The 21,890-nt window shown below is 39.3% G+C and overlaps 1 protein-coding gene and 1 long non-coding RNA gene across 3 annotated transcripts in view; one reads left to right on the forward strand and one right to left on the reverse strand.

The window, feature by feature from the left end:
• The window catches only part of LOC309631279, a 357,852-nt gene that overhangs the window by 260,273 nt on the left and 75,689 nt on the right, over positions 1–21,890 (reverse strand). The window lies entirely within an intron of this gene.
• Positions 1–21,890, forward strand: part of ANKRD44 (ankyrin repeat domain 44) — a 323,453-nt gene that overhangs the window by 232,114 nt on the left and 69,449 nt on the right. For both annotated transcript variants that reach the window (XM_082397319.1, XM_082397320.1), the window contains exons 15-17: positions 277–417; positions 2,041–2,121; positions 5,101–5,212. In XM_082397319.1, coding sequence (XP_082253445.1) covers positions 277–417; positions 2,041–2,121; positions 5,101–5,212 — 334 coding nt within the window. The remainder of the gene's footprint in view (positions 1–276; positions 418–2,040; positions 2,122–5,100; positions 5,213–21,890) is intronic.

Raw genomic sequence — 21,890 nt, forward strand, 5'->3', positions numbered from 1 at the left:
GATGGTATTGCAAGAGTCCAGAGGAGCAGCAATGTAGACCTGAACCAGGATAGGCACTAGGAATGGAAAGAAAGGAGAGATCTACAGGTGGGTGGCCTTGTCTGAAGCCACCGTCTTTGTAGCCTTCGTTCTAACATAAAGTCAGAGAAAGGCATGTCTCTTGGCCTCCACACTCAGAGCCAACACCCCTAGGAATACTGCTGTCTGTGCTGGTGCTAATGATGGGCGTCTGTTTTGCAGACTGAATGAAGTAATAAACTGCTGTTTGTTTTTCAGGACCCCTCTGCACTATGCAGCTGCAAATTGTCATTTCCACTGTATTGAGACATTAGTGACCACAGGGGCCAGCGTTAATGAAACCGATGACTGGGGCCGCACCGCTTTGCACTATGCTGCTGCATCAGACATGGATAGAAAGTAAAAACAGCCTTACTTCTGTTTCCTCTCGGGGTGGGGGAGGTGGGGGGAGGTTTCCAAGTTTTCTTCATACCGCCTCACAGAGAGTGTGAATGAAGAATCCCTCTCATCCAGACCTGAAGGAGTTAGAATTGCTTCATCCCTAGCCCCGGGTTTCCCATTCTGCTCTCTTTACGTTTGATTAGTGTGTCACTGCACAATTACTTCTCCTCTCTGTTCTTTGGGTTGAGTGCCAAGTGGAGCTGTCAAGCCCAGGTTTTCAATTCATTCAAAATCTGTCGTAATTTGTTTTGTCATATACTGCGGTTTTCATCATCACTTACATGCTTCATTTGCTGTAAAACTTACATTTGCTAATAAATATGTCATGTGTCAAAAATATCCATCTATGCATAATCCTAATAGTCTTCAAATGCAGCATCAATATTTTAAAATAGGCACTGTTGTTCCAAACCTGGGCATGAATACTCTTTCAGGAGCTGGAAGAGAGAAAGTTGGGTACCCTGACCATGTTTGGATTCTAGGTGGCTAGGAATGGAAAGCAGAATTAAGTGAACCAGTTCAGGGGGAAAAGGTGGAAAAGGTGCCCACAGTTTATGAGATTGTTCTCAAAGACTTGAGGACCAGGCCTTCCTTCATAGGAATACTTTTCGGTGATCCTGTTTGGAGAACTACTGAGTTATTTGCTGCCCTGTGCTATGGAGTTGCTTCTGGGTCAATACTAACTCATTTTCTTGTAGAGCAATGGCTTTCAAATGTATTAGACAATGACCCACACTGAGCAATACATTTTACATCATGACCCAGTACACACACTCACATATATATGTTTTATACATATGTATGGAAAATGGAAACAAAGATTTCATAAAACCATATTTACTTTTGCTATGTGGGATGCATTTTGATATACTTTTATTTCATTAAAAAAAACCTACTGACTTCAACCTGCTAAATTGATTTCACAATTCAGTAATGGATTATGATCCATATTTCCACAGTTTGGAAAACACAGCTTGTTTTCCTTCATATAATACTGGCAAGACTGTTGTAGCCTCAGGATCCCAGGGCCGCATGTTATTAATTGAACAAACATTTATTGAGCATCTACTATATGCCAAGCTCTGTGCTATTCACTTGGAATAGAATGGGAGACAAGTATACTTCATCTGTTAAGAGCTGGCAGAGGAATCCTAGATGGTGAAGAATTGCTCTGGCAGATAAGAGGTGCTCAGGAACCCATTTATTCCTGGATAAATGAGATGCTCAACTGCCAAGGAGGCAGCAAGGAATGTTGTAGGAGACAGGGAAGTTTAAGCTAGTCACTTCCTCTTTCCATGGGGAGTTTAGAATACTCATGGAAGGGCGGGCAGCATGATTGCTGTCTTAATCACTGATACCTCGGTGGAAGTTTTAGGAAAGTCATGTTCTCAGTCCGATTCCTTGGGAGAGAATAGACTTACTGGATGGCCTTGGGGAGAACCATGTATATCCTCCATGAAAAATCAGTAGTGCTTACTTCTTTTGAGTTGGGGGAGAAATTGTTAAGATATAAACTGCACCAAAATCATTAGCAACTTTGCCACTAATTGTAATTTTTTTTCTTTCCCTTATGCTGAGAAGTAAGACTATCTTAGGAAACGCCCATGAGAATTCCGAAGAACTTGAAAGAGCCAGAGAGCTGAAAGAAAAGGAAGCTGCCTTGTAAGTTTCTTCTCAGCTTAAGCACAAGGTGTAGTTACTGATGCTTTGTCTGCTGTTCTGGGTTGCCACGTGGGCCAGCCTTACTATTTTGGGGTCTCACTTGGGCTCTTGCAGAAGTGATGTGGGCTTGCCTTTGGTGAAGAAGAAACTGTTCTTTTACTATATCTTTCAAATATGCTGTTTTCACACAAGGAACTCTTTCTAAAATTGAAACCTTTGCCGTGACCGTCACTGTGATTGGTCAGCAGTTTTTAGGACTAGGTACCTTAAATACAGTTTCTGACTCTGCCATGTAGTATGCCTCAGGGGACATATTAAGCCTCCTCTGAGGGCCTCAGGCTCTCCTTTTGTGACCTGGGGATAACTATTTAGCAGATTCTATGAATAAATGTTTTGAGATTTTGGTGTGAAATACACCAGTTGTACTCTCCCCTTCTCCCCAGAAGACACCCATCAACTTACAAACAGCTCCTTGCTTCCTGCAGACAGCTGCTCTGTCACCCCTCATCCCACCTGCCCTGCTCTGGTGTCTGACAGAGATTCAGCTATTACTGTGATGGAGTGACTGCCAGCACCCAGGGCTGTGGATACATGGGAACCCCTAATGCTTCCTCCTCTGAGAGCCCTTCGTGCACTGGAAGTGGCAGTGAGAAGGTTGTGCTCTGCCCGGTGCAGTGCCCAGTAGGTAGCTGGTGATCAGTAACTGTTTGTTGAATGAAAGAACACATGAATAACCGGTGCTCACACTTTGTGTCCTGCCCCCGTGAGACTCAGTGGATATAGTGCTCTAAGAGTCTGCACACACACAGTCCTTAACTTGCTTATTCTCTTCTCCTGCTGTCAGAGGGAGCCGTTTCTCTGTGACTTGAATGCTCGTGTCCACTCTGGGGTCTTCCCACTGCCCACTGGGCTCTCCTCCCATGTCCAGACCGTTGTGGAAAGGTGTGGTTAGAAAGTGAGGCCCCAGTGCAATTTGGGGGGGGGCATAACTTTGACTGTTCCTGGGGTGAGCACAGGAAACACCGCTGTGAGTAAATCAGAATAACAAAGGTTTTGCCCTAATATTCCAAAATTAAGATAATGGTATTCAAAGACTGTAGAATTTTAAGACACCTCAGCAAATGCTCCCTTCTCCAGTGAAATGCAAGCTTGCCCTGGGCCAGAGCAGCCCTCTCTACATCTGATGGAGAGGGAAGGAGCAGGAGAGGCAGGGGGAGGTAGGGACCAGCCTGCTGGAGATCTGTTTCATGCAATGAAAGGCTACTCCCCTTGTCCAAATACACCCCTGACCTAATGTGCCTCTCTTGATTTTGCAGCTTAGGTGCCAAAATTACTAGTCAGGGCCCTGGGTGGTAAAGAAGACAAGCATTCCCAGTGAAAACTGGATTTCATTTGCCCTTAGGAACAATGTGGAGAATATTCACGTTCTGTAGTATTGTTGTTATTTCTAATAGTACTGTTGACAGCTATAGTTCAGCTGTATTCTGCATTAAATAGCTCTTTGGGAGTAATCCCAGTACTTTCCAAATTACATATTAAATTTATCAACTGATTTTTAGAGTATAATCCTTTCAGAAGCTGGGAATTGTGTGTCCACTAGAATGCTATTCCTACTGAGTGATTTTATTTCAAGAGCCAAATTCAGTTTAAAATGAGTCACACCTAGGATTCAGTCCATGGGCATTTAATTACAAAAATAAAAAAAGACTTCCTTTTAAGGTATAAATCACCAAAGACAGCCTGGTATATCAGGACTCCAATAATAGTTTGATTTATTACAGAATTTTATGGATGAATCATGTGATCTGTAGGTATTTGGTTTAAAAAATTTCTCTTTCATCAGGTTTTCTAGAAATTAAAATGTCTTTTAATCTCTCTCTCTCTCTGTGATTTATTTACTCCTTTTGCCTTAGGTAAGTGTCATTTTAAGGTTTTTGAGTAAACTATAGAAATTTTCCATTGGAGGTCTTATTTAATATACAAGCTTATATTTAGAATCTTACAGTTTTGATTTGAGTATGAAATTGAATCAGCCTGGCCTTGTAGAGGACACGTTTGTCCCACTGTCACAGAAATAAAACCAAAATCGTGGAACGGTGCTCCCTGTCTAGTTCTTCCCTCTTTGACCAGCCGGATGGTCCCATTTGCAGCATGCCCTGAACAGAACACATTACGTCCCCGAGTACCTGTGTTTTGGAGTCTGGGGCTCTTCAGCAGAGGTGGTGCCACTCCCCTTTCTCTTACCTATTGCAAAGATGGTGTTTTTTTCAGAAAAATTACAACTGTGTCAGAAAAGGCTTTTATTATTTATTATTTTAAATATTATTTAAAATTTTATTATTATAAAATGTATTATTTATTATTTTATTTATTTTTCCAACCTTTTGATCTCAGAGTCTCCAGTAGCAAGGTTAAAAATAAACCCCCCTCTCTTGAGGTTTATCCGGTTGCAATGCCTTGACCACTTCTTTATTATGCTGAGGACTTGTCTTTTGAACGCGGAGCTCGAAAACTTATTATTCAGTAATCTTGATGACAGGCAGGTTCTGTACCTTAAGATGAGAAGGGAAAAAAAAACTTAATTACCCTCTAGTTCCTAAAGCTTTTCCTGAACTCTAGAATGGCTATTTTAAGCTGAAATAGGGAACTTCCCTGTTGGTCCAGTGGTTAAGACTCTGCGCTTCCACTGCAGGGGGCGCAGATTCAGTCCCTGGTCAGGGAACTAAGATCCCACATGCTGTGTGGCTTGGCCAAAAAAAAAAAAAAAAAAAAAAATTTTTAAGCTGAAATAAAGATAGCTGCAGAAAACACACATAAAATATCCAGTACATAAACCCTCATTGCTGTAGGATTTTTAAAGAAACACTTCAGCTCACAAAGTGCTTTGTGGAACACTCATAATAAGAGAACATTTACATTAATTATCCCTTTTGGTCCAGAGATGTTTTCTGAAATAACATCTCATCTTTATACTTACAGATGTCTAGAGTTTCTGCTTCAGCATGATGCAAATGCATCTATCCGGGACAAGGAAGGCTACAATAGCATACATTATGCTGCTGCCTATGGCCACAGACAGTGTCTGGAATTGGTGAGCTGTTTTGTCTTGATTTGTTTTCTCTCACACGAACACACATACATCCAAACCTGAAAACGCTGGTCTCAATCTCTCAACACATGTGCCCTCACTGCCTAATTCAGTCCCCACTGGAACTCACCTGGAAGATATTCTGTGCTAAGCTATTAAATTGTTTCCCTTTACAATATGTAGATCTTTTTGTTCCATTTCTGCCCATTCTAATCTCAGAGCTGACTAACAATTGATTCTTTTCCGCATTAACTTGGACTAGGAATTTTAGACCCTGGTGTGGACACAGTTTGTATTTTGAAGATAATTTGGATGTATCAAATAAGCTTAGTATATATTTCCAGAGTCACACTTAGCACCCCAATATCCAGTAACAGTGTCATAAGATGACTTACAGAACCATTAGGCATATGGGTTTGTTGTAGTCCCACATTTGTGGTTTGGGGAAAGAAATCGGCAAGGGTATCACAGCAGAATTTACTGGAATTTCTAAACCACCCCAAATTTCAAACCCATTAGTGATCAAGAAACACTTGATTTGGAGTCTGAAACTCCTCTGTTGGTGTAGGTTACCAGATGCAAACGCAATGTCTACAGGCATAGGAATATAAAAAACAAGTGAAGTGAGCCCAGGTGTGGATAATAGGGAGTGGTGGGGACTGTGGCAAATAGAGAGGACATGTCCTGTCTGAGGGGAGAAACAGCTAGTCATCTGCAGCTGATGGAGACCAGATGGTACTGCAGACCCAGGTTTGCTAGAATTCCATTGTTTCAAGAGAAGCTACAAATCTAGACTTCTTGTGTGGAATTTCCTGTTTTGAAAACACTGGGTGGGCTAGAAAGAAAAATTATGGGTTTGTGGCTGAATCCTGCCTGCAGGCCATCATTTGCCGTCTTCTAAACATCACCCTTGGTTCAGCTTCACCAGGATACATGGGGTATCCCAAACTCACCATCTCTGGTCCAATGATAGGTGCCACCTTCCTTACTGGACTCCAACTGTTTTCCTTGTTCTTTTAAAGGAGAAGTCCTACTTTTCAGAGTTATTTGAAGGTGTGTTTGGTGAAACACTTGCCCTTCATCAACTGCATAGTTTATTGAGAAAGGCATGAGGCAGAGAGCCCGCAAGCAATGGTGTGAGCGCCTACATAGAAATGACTCGATGCCCCAGTGAGGTCCTTTACCTTTGGCCTTGCTGCTGGTTTTTCAAATGGTTCCACTTAGGGTCTTTCTTACTACATTTGTTTTAACTATGAATGTGGGAAAATGTTCATAAAGATCACCCAGTTTGGAAATAAAAAGATGATTATTCTGGTATTGATTTTTGTGACATTTATTGGTGAATTGTACCTACCTTCATCATTTCTGCAGACTTCCAAGTCTGCTTTTCCTGAGGTTCTTGTGGATGCTAAAGATTTCTTTGCTTGACCTTGGAGGTGGCATTTTTTTTCTCTCCAGTTTTAATTCCATCATGGTTCCTCTTCCCGTTACTGTGGCTGCATAACAAATTACCCTAAAAGTTAGTGGCTTAAAACAACACTAATCACTTATTGTCTTTGTTTCTGGTCAGGAATTCAGGTGTGGCTTAGCTGAGCAGTTCTAGTTAATATCCTATGAGATTACAGTGTCGGGGGCTGGCATAATCTCAAAGGCTTCTTCTCTCATTTGTCAATCACGTGGGTAGGAAGAATCGAATTGCTGACGTTCCTTGGGCTTTTCTCTCCGTCTCTATGTGGTTTCTTTATGTGGTTTTCTCTAGTTAGTATGGTGTTTTCAGAATAGCTGGATATCTTACCTGGTGGCTCAGGTTGCTAAAGGTATCTGCCCTGGGAGAGAGTGTGAGTGAGAGTGTGAGCAAGTAAAAGAAAGAGACCATATTACTTTGAACGATTTAGCCTTGAAGTTCACATTTCTGCGGCATCTGTTCATTGCCGCAGTCACAAAATCCAGAGGTGAAGTAGATGCCACCTTCCAAGGGCAGGAGTATCAAAGAATTTGTGGACATATTTTAAAACCCCCCAGTTCCATAGGAAGATGTAGGAAGCCAGTGACGTCATAGCCTTCTATAAGTTGAATTTAAAGTAGAATCACAAGCGGCCCAGGGGCAATCTCTTATCTTACAGATGAACAAACCAAATCACAGGGGCATTTACTGGGTTGTCCAAAGTCATAGCTCTGGTCAGTGGAGGAAGTGGGACCATGAATCAGGATCCCTGATTTAAAAATAAAAATTTTTGTTACCACATCATGCTGCCTTCCATTGCTGGTCAAAGCTCTAGCACCATCCAAAGCTTTTCAACATAGGGCAAAATCTTGGTAGGACTTGGTTAAGATATAAGGCAATATCACTTCTTCCTTCTAACACCAGCAATGGAAGTTGATCTAGACCTATCAGCAAATAGGATTTGTGTTTAGATCCCACAAAGAAAGGAGTGTTTGTGTGTGGGTGGGTGGGGTGTGTGTGTGTGTGTGTGTGTGTGTGAATCAGTGGCAGAGTGAAGGTTTACTACTGTAACTACCCATATGAGCCTGCATTCCAAAGTTTACTTAAGACACAGCTGTCTTTAATTGGTTTTCTCTATGAAAACCATATGTCATCATTGGACATATGAACTTTTATTTCAAAGATTGTTATTATAGTCTTGATAACTTGTGCTGTTTTAAAGTACTTTGATGAGTTATCTTTAATCCCATAGTATAATAATTCTGATAATGATTTACCCATAACACCTTTTTTCTATGTAAATAATATATGGCACATTAATTTCATTTTTCAGGAAAGCCCTTTCAGGGCCATTATTTCTGTTATCCAATGAAAAGGTTTTCTGTCTACAGAAAGTTTCACAAGTGCTATATGATAATGAAATTATCCCCTTGATTAGATCAACACTGTGATTTACAAAGCAATAATGATTCTTGGAAATTATTTACATACTTGACATACAGCACTGTATAATTTTAAGGTGTACAGCATAGTGACTTGACTTACATATATTGTGAAATGAGTACCATAATAAATTTAGTTAACATCGATCATTTCATATAGACAAGAGAGAAAGAAGGAAGGAAGGAAGGAAGTAGAGAGAGAGAGAAAGGAAGAAAAAGTTTTTTTCCTTGTGATGAAAATAAGGACTGTTTTTGAACAATAAGTGGGCTTTTTGAAGGGCATCTTTTCTAACTTTAACTTTCTCTCTCGACTAGGACCTCAGTGCACTCATATTCCTTAAAACTCCCATTTCTTTGAGTACTAGGTATTAGGAAAGCAAGCCACTTAACCAATATGCACTAGGAGGAGGTACGTTCCTAAGACTCACCACCACCATGCCAATCTTCTCCCTTATCTCATGACCCAAACACCTCAGTCCTCCTAGAGGGTTATCTGTTTTACAAGTTGGTCCTGACTCTGTGTTAGATGCTAGAATTATGACAACGAAAGACATGATTCTGGTAGCTCTGAATGGCTTACCTGAGCCTCTGAACAAGAATTATTCAGGGAGACCTTTTTTTTTTTTTTTTTTTTTTGGCCGCTCCGCACGGCATGCAGGATCTTTGTTCCCCGACCAGGACCAGGCATCAAACCTGTGCCCCCTGCAGTGGAAGCACAGAGTCCTAACCATTGGACCACCAGGGAATTCCAGGGAGACCTTTCTTTATGTCACATTTCCTAGCCTATGTTTCTGGCCTGTGGAAGGTGTGGAGAGAGTAAATGAGTATTCGTGGCCCCTGGGCCTCCCATAGCAGACCAGGGCCTTTGTGCTTTGGAGTAGGAGTAGGATTAAAAAAGATGGGTGGCATCAGAGCTAGCTGATTTGTGAGGTTGGTAAAATTTGTCTTTTGCCTCTTTTCCCAGAGAGCAATTACTGTGATTACGCATATCATTAATTTTGATGCATATTTTATTTGACTCTTAGTGTGTGTTTACTTGGCATCCGTGGTTTACGGCTCCTGTCTGTGATCATAAGCTTAGAATTTGTAAACCATCCTTTGTGTTCAGTCCATTTTGCTATAATCAAAAAGGAACAGAAATTATTTAAGTTGTTTTCATTCTATTTCCCTTATACAAAGTACTATTGAATTCATTCAATGAGCAAAAAACTTCTAGAAAGTAAGGTGAACCCATTAGCCTTGATAGAACAAGTTCAGAATTCTGCCAAGTCTGGCTACTTAGGCCAGTGTTTTCAGCTGGTCTTGATCAAAGATGTACGTTCCGTGTGTGCAAGCAAAAATCTGCCCACAAGTGTATGCTGAGAGCTGTCATCAGTCATATTCAATTGGGATCAAAATATCAAAGCGGAGCAGAGGAGACTTGGCTAATAAAGCATCTTGTGTCTGAATAAAACTTATGTTTGAGTGGAGGAAGGGAGTTGGCAAAGGAGAGCTCTGTGCCTCCCTTTTCCTTTATCTGGAATGCATTCTTACCGACTCTGGAGAGAAAAATCAGAGTCGTGCCCCTATTTGGAATTTGTGAGTTTATATGGGCACACTGTTTTTCTCTTACAACATTAAAAATTTGTCTATGAAAGAAAGATCTTTGTGGCTTTGTTACTGAAATGGAAAAATGTATGTGCCAATATAATTACATAAATTATCTATGGAAATTTAGAGATTGTTTGAAAACTCTAGGCCTCTGATTAAACTCAGTCCAAGATTCTACCATGCCAAATCACTTGGAATTTGGCTGCTTCCTTGGGACCTTCTCTCCTTTTCACTGTTATGAGCTAATTTGAACTTCAACTGGGAGAGTTTATGGGGGTGACAAATGCCCCTGTGTGTATATTCTAGGAATTTCTGGGATTCTCTGAAGACAGTTGTATCTGGGGCAACTGAACACTGAAATTATGCTGCTTTTAAATGTGTCTTGTATTTATCATAAGGCTTTAGGAAACCATTACCCCCTGGCTTTGTATAAGATGTACTCACATTGGCAGTGTCTAATTAAGCTTCTCAAGACTGAGAAAGCAGGATATAGAAGAGGGGTTTAAAAAAAAAAAGAAAAGGAGAGCTACTTAGCAGTCAGCTGAGGACACGATGAAAACCCCGTGAACTTGAACCCCAGCCCCAAACAAGTCTCTGATGGCTTTTCTCTGTCCCCAGAGGTTCTGCTAAGAGATGGAACTGGGGGTGAACATGACCTCCCAGCAGGCGGACTTCCAGTGGGCAGTGGAAACTTCAACAATGCTAGTCTTGTTTTTTCTTCTAGTTAATTCAGTTGAAGAGAAACATAAAATCTTATAGGGAACTCTCATTAAGGGAGGGAGCAGAGGCGTGGGCACAGATACTTTGCTGCTGTCGGCAGCCTCCTCACTGCTGTGAATAAAAATATAAGCCCACAAATTTTGAATCAGAATTTGGATGTGAGTCTATGTTCAGAACATTGGAGTAGACAATATTTTGGGACAAAATGTTCCACTTATCTCTTTGTAATAGAGCAAAAAAACAAATTTTTTTGGCTTTACCATGAATGAATTTGGCAACTGATGAAAGAACCATTCAATAGGATGTATTAAAATAAACAATTTCAGTTTCACCTTCAGTCGAGTGCTCAGGACAGTGGAGCCATTGCCCCCACATTTCAAAGTCAGATACTAGTTTTCAACCCATGGCCCCCTTGCCCATTTAAGAGGCTGAAGATCAGAGAGCAGATTTCTTTGGAGATAGTTCTGCTTCACATCCCATCACCACACCCCTGCCCCTATAGCGCGGGAGAAATCCTGATCCCAGCCCAGTGAGAGAAGCTTCAAGGAGATTGCTTGGATATCTGATATGAATTCCACACACTTCAGGGGGCTGAGCGGACTGGCATGTGATGAATCTAAAGACTGAATGGCTCTGATTAGAGCTTGCTTGCTGGGAAGTTAAATAAAAAGAGGGCTGTGGTTGAGAAATACTCTACCCCCACCAGTGATAGGTCAAGAGTGTATGTTTCCCAATGTCCAAATATGAGCCAAGGGCCAGAGCTGGCCTGGAGTTCTCCTGGATGCTACTCAAGAGGGCTGCCTGGAAGTATGGGGAGGTGTAGGATGGGTGGGGTTGGGGAGAGGGGAAGGTGAGCTACCAGCAGAGAGGGGCAGTCACCCAGGGAAGTTGGGAAGTTGTTGGAGAACCTAAATAAGCATCCGAGAGACAGTTTTAAACATCTGACCCAGTCAGAGGATCACTGCCAGAAGGGTGCCAGTCAGTAAGACCATTGTCCCTGTACCCTTGGTGTCCTCCTTTTCCCTCTTCTTTTTAGTCCTGAGGGAGGCAGAGGCAGCCAAGAGGGGAAAGGAGGAGGAGAAGCCATAGTCTGGGAAAGAGAGAAGTCAGCCTTGTCTCCTTTCCCCACTGGGGGAGGCGGAGAGGAGCTTGCGTGCTAAAAAGCATTCAGGGTTTGTTACTACATAACAGACATTGTAATTACTGACATGAAGTTATGTTTGTGACTAAAGTGCCTGGAGAACTTTTTGTTATTTGTTGGAGATTTTATCTGAGGTGGCAGGAAAAGAAGTAGTCTCATAAAGATTATACCAGGTATAGGAAAGGGAGAATAAAGTTATTGTTTGATTATACCCCATGACTCACTGGTTCAGTACAAAGTCACACACTTAGAGTCATTATTTTAGGAAAGATTAACACTCAGCTCTAAAGAAAAAAAAACTATTACGCTTTAAATATATGCGAATTTAAATATCAACTTTATAAGACATAGGTTCTAGTAATGCCAAGCACTTATCAGGTACCAAATTGTTGAAAAAATGAATCACACTTGTGAATGATAAAGCCTGACTTAGTGATAAAACTTAAATGCTAGTTTATAAGTATTATGGTGACTATCCTGTTAGGAAGGTATTTCATAGAATCCACAGGTGAGAGAGAAAATGAAAATGTACTGTTCTGTAGCTTGGCCTTTTCTGTAGATTTGATTACTTCCCAACACCAACTCCAAATTTTATTGCAACCTCTCCTTTATTTTTTTTTTCTTCAAGATCTAAAAAGCTGTACTGATGCGTCAAATTGGTATGAAGACATCTACAAAATTAAAATTACACGCACACACACATGTATACACACTTCCTGTAATTTCTTATAAATAGCTAGTCGGCACTAAGGGATTCAAAGAAGAGGAATCATTGCTCCTGATATGAGAGCTTTAAGGACTCAATGATGTAGCAGAAAGGAAGATTTCTTAAAGAGAATATAACTTAAACATTAGCCTAAAAGAAGTTTATCTGGCCTTCCTTCCTTCCTTCCCTTCCTCCTTCCTTTCTTCCTCCTTCCCCTCCATCCCTCCCTCCTTCTCTCCCTTCCTTTCTTCTTTTCCTCCTACGCAATTACAGACCCATTAGGCAGGCCTGAGGAGGGTAGGAAGGCAGTCCAGCTGGGGCCCAAGGAAAAGGATATCAGGAAAGCAGCCCAATAAAGATTGGAACTTATTCAAGGAGAGTGTCCTAAATGTATATACACTAAACAGCAGACTGTAGTGTATATGAAGCAAAAACTGATAGAACTGAAAAGATGGAGAAATCCACAATTATAGTTGGAGACTTTAGCACCTCTCTTTTAACAATTGATAGAACAACTAGATAGAAAATCATCAAGCGTATAGAAAAACTCAATAATATAATCAGCCAAGATGACCTAATCAACATTTATAGACTGTTCCACCCAGCAACAGAATGCATATTTTTTTCAAGTGCCCATGATATCCTGAACCATAAACCAAACCTCAACAAAACTGAAAGAATTGGAATCATATAGAGTGTGTTCTCCCACCACAATGAAGTAAATCTAGAAATCGATAACAGAAAGATACCAGGAAAATCTCCAGTACTTGGAAATTAAACAACAGACTTCTAAATAATCCACGGGTCAAAGAGAACATCTCAAGGGAAATCCCCCAAACTACACTGAACTGAATGAAAATACAACAAATCAAAATTTGGGGACACATATTAGTGCTGAAAAAAATTGTAACACTAAATGCTTACATTAGAATAGAGGGAAAGTCTCAATTCAGTAAGTTTCTACCTCAAGAATCTAGAAGAAAGCAGAGCAAAATAAACTCAAGATAAGCAGAAAAAGGAAATAATAGAGATGGGAGCATAAATAAAACTGAAAACAAAAAACAATGGAGAAAATCAATGAAACAATGACCTGGTTTTTTGAAAAATCAACAAATGTAGTAGGGTATGTTACTACAGACCTTGCAGACATCAGAAAGATAATAAAGGAATATTATGAATAACTCTATGCAAAGAAATTTGACAACTTAGGTGAAATGGACCAATTTATAAAACAACACAAACTACTACAATTTACCAATATGAAGTACTGATCATTTGAATAGTGTATAACTATTTTAAAAGTTGAATTTTAAAACTTTCCCAAAAGAAATCTCTAGGTCTAGATGGTATCACTGGAGAATTCTACCGAATATTTAGGGAAGAATGAACACCAATTCTACCCAATCTCTTCTGAAAAATAGAAGAGGAGGGAACACTTTTTAATTCATATGTGAAGCTAATACCCTGATACTGAAAGCAAACAATGGTAGCACAAAAAAAGAAGTGTATATATATAGAGAGAGAGATGCAAAAAAATCCTTAAATATTAACAAATAGAATTCAGTAAGAATTATATACCATAACTGAGTGGGATTTATTACCTGGAAAGCCTATTTTGATATTTGAAAATCAGTCAATGTAATTCATCATATTAACAGGATAAAGAAGAAAAATCACATGACTGTATCAAACACTGTAGAAAAAATGTTTGACAAAATTCAACACCCATTAACAATTTTCAAAAAACTCTCAGAAAAAAAGGAAAGGAGGGGAACTTCTTCAACTTGGTAAAAAGCATTTAACAACTTAATAAAGAACAGCTAACATTGTACTTAATGGTAAAAGACTAAATGTTTTCACCTGAAATCAGGAAAAAGGCAAGGATGTCTGCTTTCACTGCTCCTACTTGACATTGTGCTGGAAGTTCTAGCCAGGGCAATAGGGCAAGAAAAAGCAGTGAAAGGCATAAAGATCAGAAAGGAAAAAAAAAAAACTTTTCCTCTTTGCAGCTGACAATTGTCTACATAGAAAATCCCAAGGAATCAAGAAAAAACGACTAGAAATTATAAATGATTTCAGCAAGGTCACAAGATTCAAGACAAACATACCAAAATCAATTGCATTTCAGTATACTAGAAATGAACGTGTGGACAAAAAATTAAAAGTACAATATTATTTACAACTGCCCCCCAAAAAATAAAATATGGGGATTATATGCTGAAAACTACAAAATGCTGATGAAAGAAATCAAAAAAGATATAAAATAATGGAGAGACCATGTTCATGGATTGGAAGACTCAGCATAATAAAGATGTCAGTTCTCCCCCAGTTAATCTGTAGGCTTAATGAAATTCCTATCAAAATAACAGCAAGGTTTTTTATAATAGAGGTAATATTTTTCTAAACTTTATATGGAATGGCAAAGGAACTAGAATAGCTAAACCAATTTTGAGAAAGAAAAAGTGGGAGAAATCAGTCTACCCAATTTCAAGACTTATAGCTACAGTAATCAAGATTGTCAGGTATTGGCAGTCTTAAGATACATAGATCAGTGGAACAGAATAGACAACCCAGTCATAGCCACACACAAATATACCCAACTAATTTTGACAAAGGTGCAAAAGGCATTCAATAGAGGAAATGTAGAGTTTGCAACATATGGTGCTGGAGCAGTTGGACAGCATAGGCAAACAACAATGAGCTTTAATCTAAGTCTCACACCTTATACAAAAGTGAACTCAAAATGGATCACAGACTTAAAGGTAAAACATAAAACATAGGAAAAAATCTCCAGGATCTAAGACTAAGAGTCTTAATACCAACTAAAAGTCTTAATAGGCAAAGAGTTCTTAATACCAATTTTTTAAAAAATTGATAAATTGGACTCCATCAAAATTAAAGACTTTTGCTCTGTGAAAGACCCTGTTAAGAGAATGAAGAAACAAGCTGAAGGCTGGAAGAAAATGTTTGCAAACCACATGTCTGAGAAAGGACTAGTATCTAGAATATATAAAGAATTCTCAAAACTCAACAGATAAATAAATAAACCCATTAGAAAGTGAGCAAAAGACACTAACAGACATTTCACTGAAGAAGATAAACAAGTGGCAAATAAGCACCTGGAAAGATGTTCAACATCATTAGCCATTAGAAAAATGGCTCCACTGCACAACGCAGCCCACTCAAGTTCCCCTGGAAGAAACTTCCACCTCAATCCTCTCCAAGGTCCAGGCTCATCTGTCAAATGGCCTTATAGATAACCCCATCCAGAGGTCATTCTGGAACCTGAGTGGGTTCTGAACTTTATGGCACCAAATTTCATGGAATTTTGACCAACAATATAAGGTCAACAGACCCTCGGTCCTTGAAAGAATCAATCCCTCACACAAAACAAAGCCCTAATTCTCTTTCAAAGCCTTTTCTCATGGGGGACAAGTTTAACAACCATGCCTATTTTTAATAAAGTCATAATAATGGACATTTATTGTAGGCATATGGGGCTAGACCCTGTGCCTACATCATCTCATTTAATTCTCACAACAGCACTGTGAAATAACTCCTGTTTTTAATCCATGTTTCACACATGAGTATCCTAAAGTACAAAGAAATGGAGTAACTTGCCCTGGGTCTTACAGTTGGTGTGATATAGAAGCAGGACTCAAATCCATATTTATCTAACTCTAAATTCCAGGCTTTTAACCGTATGCTCTACTGTCTGGAGGACTGGCAAACTCCAGACTTTAAAAGACAAAGCTGTCTCAGAGGATCTGAATTCACATCAACCAAGACAGTGATGTCCAAACAAGATATCACTGAGATGAGCAGTGTTTCAGCTTTGTCAAAGGGAAGCAGGAGGACCTCAGACAGTACCAGTATCAGTTATGTCTGTGTCATCCATTTCTCTGGAAAGCCTTAGGCAAGGCAGTCTGCATTTTCTTTTTCTGTCAGGAGAACAGAACTACCTTATAGCGTTCCCCATCCTGTGAGGGGTAAAACCACCCCAGCTACAGTTCTGAAGTACGTGCCATTATTGGAAATCTGCAGCACTGACCCCTGGACTTCACGTATTTTCATATAAGCACTCTTACTTGGGCCCAGCCTTCCTCTTGAAATCTCTGTTCAGTATGTTTGTAACAGCTGCTGTCAGCTTGGCCTCACTCTTCTTATGATAGCAGCTGCCAGGGATGACCCTTTCCAGCTGGGGGTGGAGTGGGTGGGAGTGAGGGGGAGGGACTTCCCAGCAAGATTGTTTCTCCAAAGACACTTTATTCTTGGCAGCCGCCAAGGCCTCCTGGCTTGTGAGGTCTAGACCAGGTCCCTCTGATAATCACTTCCCTTCTTGACCCTCATTCAGTAATAGAAAATGTAGAGGCCCGAGCATTTTTAAATCAGACTAAGAGCTCACATACACACCTGTGCCTCCAGGTCATGCGGTGATGGTGCCCACAAAGAACAAAGAGCCCTTCTGAGATTCCAAAGAAGGGTAGAGGCCCAGCCATCTGTAACAGCTGAAAGGAATATTTAGAAAAACCAAACCACTCAGCAATAACTAAGATTTATTTTCTCTTATGAGCAGATCCCTATAACCTAAGTGATAGCATCACTGGATTTAAATTCTGTGGGCCATTCTGTACTTGGAAAAGTAGTTTTGTTAATAGTAAACAGTAACATTCGCTTGATCACTGGGAAGCCATTTAGCATAGAGTGACAACTTCATAGCATTTTTTCCCCCCAATTCAAGGATTCAGCCAGCTGCTGCAGGTCGTGTAGTCCTGTAGTATGCATTTAGTGAAAAAAGTCCACGTATTACTGAACCTGTGCAGTTCAAACTCATGTTGTTCAAGGGTCAACTGTATTGTTGGTCTGTTAGGATTTTGTATTTTTGTTATTTTTATCATTATCCAAAATAAAATGTGATCTTCCAGAAGAGTACAGGTGCTATGCTGTGAGAGTTCAGGGGAGGGCACATCCCATTCTGGGTTCAGTGGTTAATGAGAGATTACCCGACACTCGTCAACGCAATGCATTTGCTGTGTTTGTCTCTCTAGATTTCTTGTCTCATCACCGCCACCCCCCTCCCCATTTGTGTGAATGTGGGATAGTAGCACCAAACCTGAAATGCGTTGAATGATGGAGAATGTGGGTAGATGTTTGGACTTGGTTAGACCAATTGACCAACACGTCATTTTCAGAATATCAGAAGTTTTCATGATGGTTTCTTTCCTTTTGATGATATTCACATCATCCACTAAATAGAAAAGTTGTAACTGACATCGTACATTGGAGTAAAAGGAAAATGGATGCTGTATCTCAAATTGTGCTCCTGAATCCCATTACCATCTGGGATCAGTCATTCATAAAAGATTAAACGTGAGGCAGGCACACATCTGAATATATGTGTGTCAGTCTCTCCCATCTGTTTTAATTTTGCTTAAAATAATAACAGCTTTCTTTACCCACTTACTTGAATCTGCGTTGATTCTTTTAATGTTCATTAGCCAGAAGTAGTCTGTGGTGTTTAGCTAGAGTTTCAGAATCCCACCAAGATTAGCTTTAATTGAATCAGTAGAAATTTTCTTTAAAGCTGTATATTTTAATGACTGAGCTAGAATCACTAAAATGTTAATTGATGCTTAGAATGGGTAATTTATACTGTAATTTAACATTAAAAATGGTATCTGAAGATACGTTTATGTTGGTTTACACAGCTTTTGTGGGGACTAAGACCAGGTAAGCAAAATGCCTTTCTGAAGCAGGGTACTTCTACTATCACATAGTTTTTTTAATTATTAAAAAAAAGTGTGTTCAAATCTAGTATTTCCTTTTTTCTCTTTTTCTGCAGTTTTTAATCATATTACCATGTCCCTCCGATTTTACATCCCTCTCCAACCTACCCCTACCTCTCAAATATAACCTCCCTTGTCCTAGGCAAATAAATTTCACCTTGTGCTGAGGCAGAAAGTAAATTAACACAATGATAATGTAATTTAGGGTAAACTAAGAATATCATCTAGAAGAGAATTACTTAAACTTAAGAATTGCTCTCAGAAGTCACCATGGAAACATGAGGGCAATGTTACTGTTTTGCTTGGTAATACACAAAGAACTGGATGTGCTCAGCAAGTGGAATTGATCAAATGTAACACCCATGACCCTGAATATTTTACAGGATTGACTACTTGTCACCATTTCAATATGTCTGTCACTTAATGCAATCAAATGTTTTGCAGTGCAGAACTTCAACTGAATTAGCTCTCAGATGAGTATTTTTGTTGATAGATAGGTGGATAATGGATAGGGGACTGAATACATTTTAAATAGTATGAAATCCAGGAGACCTGCTGCCTTTTTGTTTTAGATGCCAACTTACAGTGGTGATTAAGCCCCAGAGTTATATAAAGACTCTCTAATAATCAAAGCCTTTGTAGATAAGCATTCACATTTTATCAATGAACTAATAATGCCCTGGGAGGTAAAAAAAATTAAGCAGACTGACAAAATCTAGGCTACTTTAATTTTCATTAAAATTATCCATTATCTCTTTTCATCTTGTATGGTATCCCTTCTCTGTTTAAAAGGTTTTAATTTGCAGAACACAGGGCAATAAACAATTAAATGCTGGAAAAATACAAAAGATTCACAGTCTAAATGTAGAGAGAACATCTCTCTGAATCCCCCAGTTCAACTCTAGTGCTTTTTTCTGTTAACTTTAAGCCACATTGATTTAAATATTTGGTGACCTTGGAGACCTGTAGTGTCAAGGATGAGATGACGGAGTAGGTAGTTATTAGTATATGCATAACTGCAATCCCAAGACATTTTTCCAGATAGTACTTAAAAAGATAACATTCTTTACTGTTGAACGAAAAATTGGACTATCACCTGCAGTGGCACCATCTGGTGGTTTCATTTTCAATTCACTGCATGTTTATTGAGAACATATACTATACCGGGTACTGCTCACTATAAAGTGGACCCAGCTCCATCCTAATGGACTCAGCATATGTTGTGAATTGCCAAAAATGCAGGCAATAAATGAAAGAACTTTTCTGTTGGAAGTATGTGGTTTCTATAAGATTCTTTGTCTTATCTCAACCCTCAACATGTTTCATTTCATTTAGATAAAGATATCACAAAAAAACTTTAGATAAAAGCAAACAGAACTGTTACGTGGTTAGATCACTGTAGACAAGATTCAGAATAATATATAGGGCTTGGGGTTAAAGATCTATTCTTTTTTTAATGTTATCTACAGTTCTTATGTTGCTTAAGGTAGATTTTTTTAGGCTGAATATTTTTTAGACTGAAAATGTCCATTCAAAAGTACTGACAATCGTAAACAAAATGTTGGCAAATTAAATGCAACAATGTACTGAATAAGATAAGACCTGCATGGTAATTGAGATAATTGAGTGGGAGTATTCTAGGGATACAAATGTAGTTTAGCATTAGAAAATTAATCAAGGCAATTTACCACATTAACAGAAAAAGAAGGAAAATATCACATAAACATCTCCATCAATGTAGCAAAAATGTTTGGTAAAACTCAGTGTCCATTTATGATTTTTAAAAGTCTTAGCAAACTAGGAATGGAAAGGAACTTCATTAATCTGATAAAGATTATCTGCAAAATGTCTATGGCACACATCATACTTAAGAGTGAAATATTGAAAGGTTTTTTTCCTTACAGTGGGAAACAGACAAATATGCCTGTTGTTTCCCCTTCTATTCAACATTGGACTGGGAGTCCAAGCTGGTGAAATAAGGGAAGAAAAGGAAATAAAAGTGTGGTAGACAGACTGGCCCTCAAGTGATGTTCACGCCCTCATTCTTGAAACCTTTGAATATGTTACCTTATGTGGTAAAAGGGTCTTTGCAAATGTAATTAAGTTACAGATATTAAGATAGGTGGCAGGTTAATTGCATATGCCTATAGGGAGAAATGAATCTTTTCTTCTACCTCACACCACATACAAAACTCAATTCAAGATGGATTGAAGGACTTCCGTGGTGGCACAGTGGTTAAGAATCCGCCTGCCAATGCAGGGGACACGGGTTCGAGCCCTGGTCCGGGAAGATCCCACATGCCACGGAGCAACTAAGCCCGTGCACCACAGCTACTAAGCCTGCGCTCTAGAGCCCACGAACCACAACTACTGAAGCCCGTGTGCCTAGAGCCTGTGCTCCGCAACAAGAGAAGCTGACGCAATGAGAAGCCCGTGTACCGCAACGAAGAGTAGGCCCTGCTCACTGCAACTAGAGAAAGCCCGCGCGCAGCAACAAAAACCCAACACAGCCAAAGATAAAAATAAATAAATTTCTAAACAACAACAAAAAAAGATGGATTGATAAGGGTATAAGGTCAACATACAAAAAGCAATTATATTTCTATATACCAGCAACAAAACAAATAGGATATACACATTTTTAAAGATATCATTTACAAAAATATTTTACTTTGCATCAGCATCTAAAATGTTATGTAAATTCTTTCTATAAAAACTATAAAACATTATTAAGAAAAATTAAAGATGACCTAAATAAATGCCCTTATCTTACCATATATAAGGTTAATATGTTAAAAATCAATTGCTCAGTTGGCCTGTCAGCCGGCTTGGAAGTACGGCCGGAAGCTCGCCCGGCGACGGCGGCCATGGCGGCAGAGGAGGTGGAGGTGGGCTCTGCGGACGTTAGTGAGAAGTCAGGATGGCTAACTGGTAGGCTTCCCACGTGGTGCCCTACGTCAACATCACACCTTAAAGAAGCTGAAGAGAAATTTTTAAAATGTGTCCCCTGCACATACAAAAAAGGACCTGTTTGTATATCTAATGGAAATAAAATATGGACACTGAAGCTTTCTCATAATATTTCAAATAAGACTCCACTTGTCCTCCTCCATGGTTTTGGTTTTCCCCCATTAATACTGCTCTTCTTTTCTTTGAGCCAGCATGCAGCAGAAGGAACAGATTTCCTCACTGAGGGGTCATTAAGACTGTTACCTTCCAGTAAGCCAAATCATATATTTTCATCTAACTCTTGTAGACGGGTGCTAAAACTGGATTACATTTTTACCACTAAAATATAAAAATCGGTGGTGCTGTTATATCTCATCGCACCAGAAGTCAGCTAGTACTTGGGGTTTTTTTTGTTTTGTTTTGTTTTTTTTTAAGAGTTTTGTGTTGATTAAATAACTTACATACTTGAAGTAATATTACAAAAATTCTGTAAGGTTGATTGAACTATGTGACAGTAACTACCATCAAGTGTAGCACTTTCTTGCTGTTTTTAATACAAGGAAAGCTTCTCTGAAACTGTGAAAAAGCTCCATGTGGTAACTGGCTACTACCGAGAAGACCCTCCGCAAAAGAAAGTTGAATAGGATGGTCACCAGCAAGTCATCTTTGCCTTATGTTTTGCTTAATGTTGCTTGTCTAGGAGAAAGGTGGTTATGTAAATAAAAACAGTGAACTAGAGCAAAAAAAAAAAAAAAAAAATCAATTGCTTTTCTATATCCCAGTAACAACAAACAGAAAATGAAATTTTAAAAAGATACTACTTTAACAATTACAATTTTCAGTAGCATAAATATATTAAATGCCCATACCATAAAACTATAATATGTTACAGATAAAAATTAA

The sequence above is a fragment of the Balaenoptera borealis genome (genome assembly GCF_965194805.1).
Source record: "Balaenoptera borealis genome assembly, chromosome: 6".
Taxonomy (NCBI): domain Eukaryota; kingdom Metazoa; phylum Chordata; class Mammalia; order Artiodactyla; family Balaenopteridae; genus Balaenoptera; species Balaenoptera borealis.